We start from the raw sequence: 11,586 nt of genomic DNA on the forward strand, positions 1-11,586 counted from the left end.
AAAGGGTATTTGCGAACAACAAATGACATACTATTTTTAAGCACTTGGCACAGTACCTGGCACTTTAATAAATGCTTGTTCTTGCTTTTCCCATCTCCAACCCAACCTGGTGTAAACCTCAAAATTTCTTAGACTCATAAATGTTGGAAATTTCACCATTGGGAAATTTCGTACTTGAAAAATTTCCTATTGATAGTGAGTCTTGACTATTGGAATGTGAACCCCATTGGCATGGGAGGTTCCTTCTCCTCCCTTCTTAAGATTACTTTAGGACAGAAACCTTTTGCTGAACAATGGAAAGGACTTTGACCTATGCTTAAGCATAGAACAGGAATTTCTTTGAGTCATGATTGATTTTAGAATTGATACAATGGAGATACTTGGAATCAGTCTCCACCCTACTCAGTCCTAACAGGATTGAGTAAGGGCTGCAGCCTAGATCAAAATTTAAATATTCCAATCTCTACCCTACTCAGGTTAACAGGATTTAGAAAGGGCTGTAGCAAAGGATCAAAGATTTAATTATTTGAAAATATGACCTTCAACAGACATGTGCAAAGCCAGAGACCTCTGGGCGGTCCTGGGTTAAGCTAGAGCCTCCATTGGCACAGGGAAATTGATGGACAGGTGATTGGTAGATGTGAGGACTGAGGGGAGGACACTTGGATGGTTTCCTTAAGGATAGGGGGGTCTGAAGACTCGAGGAGGGGGTGGTTAAGGAGTTTGTCTGATAGGTTGGAGTGTGCTCTGAGAAGCTTGCTCTGAAGGAAGCTGAAGGTGGGGGCCTCTGAGACTGTTTCTCCATTTTGGTCAAGTGAGTAATAGGGACTGATCTCTTTTCTTTGCCCCAGCTATCTAAGGGCTTGGGCCATTTGGCCCAGCCTAAACAGAAGGGGTATTTAAGCCCTATTCCTTTCTCTCCCTTTTCTCTCTCTCTATCTCTAATTCCTTTCTTCCTCCTATTGTAATTAAACTCCATAAAAGATTGACTGCTGACTTGAGTTTTCATTTAGGAATTACATAGCTGAATTCCTTGGCGACCTTAAATTAATATATATCAGTCTTTAAAAGTGATTTCCTTGTCACACTGGCCAATCACACTAAAGTGGGAGGAATTTAGTCTACTAGTATTCCATTAGATATTTAGACCCTGGTTTTGAAGTTAGATGGCCTGTAGTCAAACTCTGTCTCTGTCACCAGCTATGTGACTTATCCAAGCCCCTTTGTGAGCTTAAGATACTTTCTATGTGAAATGAAAGTATTAGAGAAGACAGACTGTTACTTAGTCCCCTTCTAGTTCTAAATCAACGATCCTCTCATTACTTCTCCCCAAAGTTAGTCAATCCATGGTTAACAGAAGGGAGAGCTGTGTCTATCGGTTTTGACTGAACAGTATTAGCCGTGAACAGCTCTAGCTGAGATAAGTCTTATTGGCTCTCCATGTTGACTTCACAGATTATATCTTAATCACTGTACATGCTATACATATACATCTATATTTTGAAATCTGCTTCCTCTAATGTTGTTTGATATTGTCGAGTGCAATTTTCTCTGTCTGGGCTTCATTTTCTCCTGGAAACTTAAATGACTTCCAAGTTCCTTTTTCTAAATCCCTTGCTACAAAGTGAAGATTTTCCATTGCAGAGAACGCTCCTTTGTGAGTTGATTTTGGACTCAGAATCTGCCAAGGTTATTTATTTTAATTCCTTCTCCATTGGATAAAGCTCCTGAGGTTAGGGGTTCACTGGGGAGCTGGCTCCCAACCAAGGAAATTCCAGTGTCTTAAGAAGTTTACCTCCCTTATGTTGCCTCTCTTGAAGATCAACGCAAAGGTACCAACTCTATTTTCTTTTTCAGAAGAGATGCAGAAAAGACAGATTCCAGCCTCTTCATGTAGTGAACAGGAAGCTCTGATGCCTGGAGAGGGTCCTCACAAGGAAGGGAGATGATCTTCCTTCTTGTCAATGAGGTTTTTAGCGGGCACCTTTGGCTTCCCTTATTCCCCTTGAAAAAATCAAAAGAGACTAATGAAGAATTCCCTCAAAGAGGTGAGACCCACAAATTCCAAATAAATTACATTTACAAATTATTCTAGAGCTCAGGAAACTGGATGACAAAATCGGATCAAAAACAATACCCAATAATCAGAAAAGTAGCTGGGTTCTATGCAATGAATGGAATACTCGGTGCCTTTATGACACCAAGCAATAGCTTTGACTGGTAATATTAATAATTGCTAATTATATGGTACGTTAGGTTTTGGTAGGTGCTTTATATATTTTTTTCTGATGACAACCCTGTAAAGTAAGAACTATATATTGTCATATTTATCCCCATTTTACAGATGAGGAAAGTGAAGACAAGAGAGGTTAATTAACATGGTCAGGGTCACATCATACTTTGGGGGAGAATTTAAATTTTTCCTGACCTAAATCCAGGATGCTATATGTTATTCAGGCTCTTTCAAATATTATAATTTCTTATAAATACATAGAGTTGGAAATAACTAGCTCTCAACTGATTTAAATCCACTGTTTTCCAAATGAAAAAACAGAATTCCTTAATGGGTTTAGCATCATAGTGACATTAGAATTTCTATGGAGAAAATGCATGAATTTGGTATATTATATTATATCATATCACATCATGTCATATATCACATTATATCATATCATATCATATTATATTATGTTATTTCACATTATGTTATGCTATATTATATTATTATATTACATTATAATCAATTATATTATTGTATTAAATTACTTATTTTGCTTTTATTTGCACCTTGAATTTAGTTTTAAAATATGGAGTGACATCTACAAAATAATTATGATCCTGTGACTCTTAAGAGAGAAGCAACACTGCATAGAAGAGAGAGATCTGGCCTTTGAACCAGAACATCTAGACAGGGTTCGAGTTTCAACTCTTGTGTTTATTAGTTGTATGACTCTGAGCAAGTCATTACACCATTCAGTGCCCCAGGTAAAACTCTAACAGTGCCTAATCTTCATTGGGAAGTGGGCATGGACCATTGGACCAGATAGTCTTGAGCAGATTAGTTCATTTCTTCTGAAGAGCAGGGGCCCTTCAGAGATGGGATGTATATAATTTTCCTTAGCAGTATTGTCCAGTGTCTATGAAGTCAAAGGTCTAATCTGAGACATTGACTCCTAGATTCCTCATCTAGACAACGTCGATCATAGTTCTTGTGTTCTGGTCACTATATTTTAGGAAAAGAGCTGATAATGCAGAGAACATTTGACTGGCGGATGACCAGGAAAATGAGAGTACTTGTTTCCATGACTCACTGCTAAATTGGAGGGAGTGGGAATATCAAGCCTGGAGAAGAGAAGATTCGGAGGCAGTGTGGGTGTGATGCTACTCTCCATGAGTTTGAGGTGGGGGGCATCTAGCAAAAATTAGTGGAAAGCACAGGAGGCCACATATTGACTTAATAGGCAGTTAGATGATGCAGCAGATAGTGTTGGACTTGGAATCACAAAGTCCAGAGATCAAATGTGGTCTCAGACACCAGCCATATGACCCTGAACAAATCACTTAATCGCTTCAACTTAGTTTCCTCATATAAAAAATGGGGATAAAATGGAAGGAATTCTTATTCAGGAATGGCTTGAGTAGATAACTACTAAGATGCCGTCTCTGAAGTTTCTGCACCCTGAGATTTGCCCTGCTTTGGAGAAAACTATTCTGCCATAGAAATGGGAATGACCTTCTTCCAAAGAGCAGGACTAGATTTCCTGGCAAAGGTAATTCAGTGGAAGGCTTTGTTGGGCATGGACCATGGGACCAGATAGACGTGATCAGATTAGTTCATTTCTTCTGAAGAGCAGGGATTCTTCAGAGATGGGATGTATATCTACTGGGTGGGAGAGGGATTGTCAGGTATCTTCCTGAAAGAAGAAACTGCCTATAGCCATCCAGGCTGAACTTGGCCAAAATGTAAAATAAACCATGTGGGTCTTGAGCTTTCACCCCCCCCCCGACCCCCTTGAACCATCCCCACCTCATCTCTGTAATAGAAGAGAGTAAAGCCAGGAAGCAATTTACACTGACGTGCCACCAATTGGACACTATATCTCCTCTTTCTTTAATGTTAAATGTTTAGAAATTTCTTCCTCACAACAACCCTAAAAGTCAAATAATAGAAATCACTTTATTTCTTTTCTATAGTTAAGAGAAATAAATCTGCAGATGCCTTTCATTTGTATTTTCTTTTAATTAATTATTTTTTTAAAACCGTTACCTTCCATCTTAGAATCAATACTATGTATTGGTTCTAAGGCAAAAGAGTGGTAAAGGCTAGGCAATGGGGGTCAAGTGACTTGCCCAGGGTCACACAGCTGGGAAGTGTCTGATACTAGATTGGAACCCAGCGCCTCCTGTCTCTGCGCCTGACTCTCAAACCACTGATCCCCCATCTGCCTCCTGCCTATCATTTTTAAAGGCATTGGCATTTCCCTACAGTGTCCTCTCCCCTCTCCCCCATCACATTGTTCTAGGAGGTCATATGCCACAGGTCTCCCACCTCTAGTGAGCTTTGTCATCGACCTTGATCTCAGGTCAAACACTCCATCCCACAGGAAGAGAGAGATCTTCCCTGATCCCTACAGCTGTTAGTGCCACCCTTGACCCAAAGACCGTTCTTGTTTGTTTATAGTTTTATATGTACAGAATATCCTCCCTTTTGGAATGTAAATGCTTCGAGGACCAGGACTTCTCCTGTTTCTTTGATGGCTTTTTAGCACCAGAGTCAGGTACAAGGCCAGCTCTTCATAACGATTTCTCGATTGATTAACCAGTCCTCTGGAGCCAAGAGTCAACACTGCCCTGAGTTCTCTGGTCTTTTAGTGGAGTTTTCATGTACATTCCTGCAGACATCGTGTTTATCTTCTTTGGGATTATGGTTTCTTTACTTTGCTTCTGTTTATACAAGCCTTCCCAGGGTGACTTGTTTTCTACGCCACAATCACATTCCTTTTTATTCACACAACTCAGTTTGCTTAGTCAGTCCTCAAATAAGTGGCCTGTGAAGGGACTTTCCCATGGTCCTAATGGCTAGTAAATTTCAGACCAGGGACTCGGCTGGTGGCTTCCTGCCTGGAAACCCGAGCATCTTTGTGTTACTTCATGATGCCGGTTGTGAGCACCCTAGAAATAGGAGGAGTGTTTGTAAGGGTACAAGAAGGGCCGAGAGCTCTGTTCAGCCAAGACTTCCCCAATATTTACCCAGCAAGATATTTCTCGAGAGCTGGCAGTGATGCACACAGCATTGTTCCAGGCAACGGAGGGTAAATGATGATGAGTAACGCCTTCATCCTATAAGAATGCATGGTCCATTCAGAGCGATGAGAGCCTCACACAGAATATCTTAAGAGCCAATGATTGCAGACTAAGAAGGACTCTGTCGTGAAGAGTTTAGTGAATGGAGGATCCCTTCTTCTACCTGGGAATCAGGAAAGTCTTTATGAACAAGATGCTCTTTAAACTGGTCATTGAGGCCAGAGAATGTCAGCAGAGAGATGGATGGGTAGGGAAGGCATTCCAGAGTTAAGAAGTGAATGAAGAAGTGCAGAAGAAAGAACACCTTGGTTTCTACCACATATGGAAATTTGTCTAATCTGGCAGATATGTACATATATAGATATTAATGTGAGATCAAGCAGAAAAGACAGGTCAGAGCCTTCTGTGCAGGGATTTGAAAACCATGCTAACTACCTTTAATTTTATTATCACTTTTTAAACCCTTACTTTCTGTCTTAGAATTAATGCTATGTATTTGTTCCAAGGCAGAAAAGCAGTTAAGGACTAGACAATGGCGGTTAAATGACTTGCTCAGGGTCACCCAGCTAGGAAGTGTCTGAGGTCAAATTTGAACCCAGGACCTCACCTTCCATCTCTGGACCTGACTCTCAATCCATTGAGCCACCCAGCTGCCCCCCTTTAATTTTATTATGCAGACAATTGGGGAATGATCGAAAGGTTTTGATCATGGTAGTAACTGGATTAAAATGATGCTCGGAACACTTATGTGGCAGTGGTGTTTCCAACTAAATGAAAGAGAGAGAGATCAGAACCTCTCCTAAGGAGTTTTTTCACTTCGGATAATTATATTTCAGGAATCTGAATGAAAGAGATGCTTTGGGGTAGTAAGAGCTTATGCTCAATCCACCCCACTGAGTTGACATCTTTCTCTTCCTAATGATGCATCAGTCGTAGAACTGAAGTCTGGCTTAATCCTAACAGCCAATTTATATCCTCTTTCTGGTTTAGGTGAAGAAGGGCAAATGGAGAGGTGATAGAAAAAGATTTCTGCACAAATGCCTGGATCTCGAAGGAGAGCACTAAAGAGGGATAGAGGGCTCTGGGACTCCCAGTTCCTTTTAGTATCTCCATTCTTTTCATGCCCTCCCAATGCCCTCCGATAACCTCATTCCTTTTACATTCTAGGAAGATCTTGTTCTAAGTTGTTGATTCGGTTAGGGTTCTGGGATGTTCCCATTACTGGCCACCTCTCGCTGCCCTAATGGAGACAAGTCACTGCACATGTGTACCGATACAGAGGCACCATTATGCACCTTCCCAAGTCAGCTGATAAAACAGGTCCTCCCCCTACCTGAAATGTCTGCCAAAGAAGGTATGTAGGAAATGGGGGAAAGGAACAAAACTCAAAGCACTTGAGGTCACTTTATGACCCAAGACAGCTAGCATTAGTAACTGCTTTATTTAGTCGGGGTTCAATAAATATGGATGAAGTGCTGAGGATGTATAAAACACTCTGCTTGGTCCTGAGGACACAAAGCAAAAATTAATTAGGGCTCTCAAAGGGTTCCTCGTCCTACCGTTGGAGTTTGCCTGCCGTAACGGGGATCCAGTTTTCCTATAGCTTTTCCCACAGAGAATAAAACTCCTATGACTATCTTTGGAAGCTCAGTTGAACATAATGAACAATTATGGCTTAACTTTTCTTCTTTGAGGAGTCTGTGAGCACATGGAGGGCTTAACCAAGATCCTGAAGAGAATGTTCATTGTGATGGCTGCAGAGAGATGATAAGAGGATAGAGCACAAGGAGTGGCATAATAACAGTTTTGAGAGAGTTGATTTTAACCATCCTCTTGTCAAGAAATGTGACAAAAATCCTTGATGCTATTATTACTAATATATGCTAGTATTTAGATAGTGCTGTAAAGTTTGCAACGAGTTTTACAAATATCATCTCATTTTATACTCACAGTGGTACTATTATCTCCATTTTTATAGATGAGGAAAGTGAGGGAGATGGACAGTAAATGACTTGGCCAAGGTCACTTAGCCTGAGGAAAGTTTCAAACTCAGCTCTTCCTGATTCCAGTACTAGGAAACCATCCATTAGGCCACCTAGAAGTCAAAAGAGATTTCACTCGTCTCTTGATGTCCTGAGAACATCAATGTCTGAATTTCTGAAATTAAGGAGAAGTCAGAAATAGTATTAATGGTTAGGGAGAACTTTGGCTGTGATTTTTCTCAGAGTGGATTCATCATAAATAATTATTCATATTATTTTATCATTTGTTACCCTCTGCATAAATTCTATAGATCATGATGTTGATTTGTCATGAAATTTCAATGTTTTACACAATACTTATGTATATTTTATGTGTATATTTTTATTATATGTGCTCACACACACACATATATATATATAGACAGAGGAGAGGGAGAGAGAAAGAGAGAGAGGGAGAGAGATGACCAAAAGCTCATGGGATAAGAGGATTATCCAGTGTATTTCAGAAATACCATGTAATAAATTGGCCAACTTCAATAATAATAATAATTGATTAATGAGAGAGGTTGCAATTTTAATAATTAATGAGGAAATATCTGAACATACTCCTAGATTGCCTTGTACTCTGGGACAACAATGGATAAAGAAAATGTGCTAGTCATAATGAGAGAAGGCTGCTTTTCCTCATAGGCTACAAATAAACTATGCAAAATATGAATATTTTATACCAGGAAATTTCTTTTATTGCTGTGAAACATTTTAAAAATTTCAATTCTAAAACAAAATGATCATTCTACATACAAAGTAGAAGATTAAAAGTCGATTATTTATTAAACCATAATTCTCCATTCCATCCTGCTTTATTAAAACAAAAACACTTTGCAATAAAAATTCAACTCATTATTTCATGATTGTCCCCTTCATCTGGGCTTCCACATGTATTTCCTTTCATATTTTTCTGTGAATAGACCACTGTCATTTCTCTCTCCTCCCTTCCTCTCTCTCTCTCTCTCTCTCTCTCTCTCTCTCTCTCTCTCTCTCTCTCTCTCTCTCTCTCTCTCCCTCCCTTCCTCTCTCTCTCTCTCTCTCTCTCTCTCTCTCTCTCTCTCTCTCTCTCGGACAGTCGGACAGCAACATTATTACTCCTCTCTCTTCCCTATTGAAAACAAGGGAAAAATTCTTATAAAGGTATCTTCATGAGGAAGGAAGCACTGACAGATGTACTTTGGTGGAAACTAAGGATACTATAAGATAGGAGAGAAGAACATTCTAGATAATTCAGTAATAAAACTAGTCTTTTTTCTTTTATCAGATGATAGCATATAATGGAAGCTAAGAATCAAACCGTGGTGACTGAATTTGTTTTCGTCGGATTTACAGAACATCTCCAGCAACAGGTTCTCCTCTTTCTCATGTTTCTGTTTTTCTATCTCATCACTGTCTTTGGGAACTTGGGTATGATCGTCTTGATATGGATAGACTCCCAGCTTCACACCCCCATGTACTTTTTTCTCCTCCACTTGTCCTTTGTAGATATTTGCTCTTCATCTACTATTGCCCCCAAAATGTTGGCCGACTTCTTTGTAGAGAAGAAAACCATTTCTTTCCTAGGCTGCTCGGCACAGATGTGGTTCTTTGGACTCTTTGTGACCACCGAGAGTTTCCTTTTAGCTGCAATGGCATATGATCGGTATATAGCAATCTGCAACCCATTACTCTATACCGTTGTCATGTCTCAGAGTGTCTGCATCCATCTGGTAGTTGGGCCTTACATCATGGGCCTTCTAAACTCTATGACTCATACTGTCTTAACTTTCCAATTGCCCTTTTGTGGCCAGAATGTCATCAATCATTTCTTCTGTGATATATCACCTTTGCTCTCTCTTGCATGTACTGACACCCACCTCAATGAGTTAGTCCTTCTCATCATGGCTGGAGGTGTGGGAGTCTTCAGTGGTCTGACTATTCTAATTTCCTACATATATATCCTTTTGGCCATCCTCAGGATCCGCTCTGCTGAAGGAAGGTCCAAGGCCTTTTCCACCTGCTCCTCACACCTGACTGCTGTCAGCATCATGTATGGGACCCTTTTCTTTATTTATGTAAGACCCAGTGCCAGCTTCTCCCTGGACCTTAATAAGGTTGTGTCTGTGTTCTACACAGCAGTGATTCCCATGTTGAATCCCCTCATCTATAGCTTGAGAAACAAGGAGGTGAAAAATGCATTCAGAAGGACGTTAGAAAGGAAAAAAAATTCTTTGGGTAAATAAAAAGGAGCTCCATTCATGATATTATTTATTTATTTAGAATAGTTTTCCATGGTTACATGATTCATGATTTTTTCCCACCCTTCTTCCCTCCCTATTCCCAGAATTTACAAGCAATTCCACTGGGTTATACATGTATCATTGTTCGTGTTATTTATATTTGCCGTAGAGTTATCTTTTAAAGCCAAAACCCCTATCATATCCACATTGAACCACGTAATTGATCTTATATTTTTCTTCTTCATTCTGCTCCCAAAATTCTTTCTCTGGATGGGGACAGTGTTCTTTCTCATAAGTCCCTCTGGATTGTCGTGCGTCGTTGAATTGCTGCTAGTAGCAAAGTCACTTACATTTGATTGTACCACAGTGTATCAGTCTCTGTGTATAATGTTTTCCTGGTTCTGCTCCTTTCACTTTGCATCAGTTCCTGGAGGTCATTCCAGTTCCCATGGTATTCCTCTGCTTTATTATTCATTTGAGCACAATATTCCATCACCAACAGATACCACAATTTGTTCAGCCATTCCCCAATAAGAGGGCATCCCCTCATTTTCCATTTTTTTTGCCACCACAAAGAGGGTGGCTATGAATATTTTTGTACATGCCTTTTTCTTTATATCTTTTGGGTTCAAACTCAGCAGTGGTATGACTGGATTAAAAGGTAGGCAATCTTTTAAATCCCTTTGGGCATAATTCCAAATTATCCTCCAGAATGGTTGAATTAATTCATAACTCTACTAGCAATGCATTAGTGTCCCAATTTTACCAAATCTCCAACAGTTATTTCCTTTGCTCCCATATTGGTGAATCTGCTAGGTGTGAGGTGGTCCACTCATGACATTTTTTGGATGAAGATCCATTCTCTGACTATGAAGTCGTTTCTAAGTGGTGGTATGGAGAAGTATGTAGAATGAAGAAGCAGATATGCCCTGTAATATTTCTAATGGGATCTCTTGGCCTTATGGATTTCTCTCCCTCCCTCCCTTCTTCCGCCCCCTCTCCTCCCTCCCTCCCCCTCTCCCTCTCTCCTTTCTCCCTTCCCCTCCCTCTATTCCTCCCTCCATCATCCCTCCTTCTGCCTCTCTGTCTCTCTCTCTTATCTGTCTGTTAGTCTGTCTATGTCTTTTGTTAGATATGATAGATTGATATATACATATATTGACACATAGATATAGATATAGACATTTCTCTGTATCTATATATACATATTGAAAGGGCCTTGTGAACAGCAGTACCTTCATGTCTATAGGTTGACCTTTGATCACAGTCACTGGAGCCATAATTGAGAGCACAAATCACTATGGAGTGCAGACCTGCATTCCTTGCTACCAATGATATGACCATTTTACCCCTAGTTATTGGCTCATCTTCCAGGACAGCTGTTGTAGGCCTCATGCGTGGAAGATACAGCCTATCAATTACTTCCATGGGAACTTAAGAAATATCCAAAGACCCGGAAAAATGCACTTGCCTCAACATTCCTTTGAAATATGAATGGAAATGACACAATAGAAATTGTATTGACATCTCTTTTGCTAAAGATTCTGCAATTTTTCTATTTGACTTCACATAAAACTTTCTGTTTGCTTTCTTTCTCCTCTACCCTCGGCTATTGGAATGTCAGTTCTTTGACAGTGGAGAATTATTAATTTTTCCTTTGTATTCCAGGCTCCTTATCAAGATGTTTTGCATGTAGTATGTGTTCATAAATGTATTTTTCGTTCAGATAAAAGCATTAAAGTGTTCTGAACCTGGGACCTTTGAACTTGTGTTTTTCTTTTTATAAATACATTTTGGAAACCATTTAAATATAATTTGTTTCTTTTATAATTCATTTGTATTTTATGCCTTTAAAAACATTCTCAAAAAGAACCATAAAGGAACCAGTCTATCAGAAGTTCTATAAACTTAAAAAATAGTTCTTGGTTAATTAGGTGGACTTATCAATTTTTGGCCATCAATTAATACTACAATTTATGTTGTTAATTTTGGACTCTATTAGAAAGGATCTTAGGAAATAAAAAAAATATTTG

General features: G+C 39.5%; 1 protein-coding gene across 1 annotated transcript; it reads left to right on the plus strand.

Annotated features, from left to right (window-relative positions):
• Positions 1-8,611: 8,611 nt before the first annotated feature.
• On the plus strand, positions 8,612-9,556 carry LOC130454984 (olfactory receptor 998-like). The gene has a single exon (XM_056801746.1). The coding sequence runs from the start codon at positions 8,612-8,614 to the stop codon at positions 9,554-9,556; it is 945 nt and encodes a 314-aa protein (XP_056657724.1).
• Positions 9,557-11,586: the final 2,030 nt, after the last annotated feature.

The sequence above is a fragment of the Monodelphis domestica genome, chromosome 6 (genome assembly GCF_027887165.1).
Source record: "Monodelphis domestica isolate mMonDom1 chromosome 6, mMonDom1.pri, whole genome shotgun sequence".
NCBI classification, from domain to species: Eukaryota; Metazoa; Chordata; class Mammalia; order Didelphimorphia; family Didelphidae; genus Monodelphis; species Monodelphis domestica.

Excerpts from the sequence above, each read along its gene's own strand:
- LOC130454984 (XM_056801746.1), top strand. The coding sequence starts at position 8,612 with ATGGAAGCTAAGAATCAAACCGTGGTGACTGAATTTGTTTTCGTCGGA.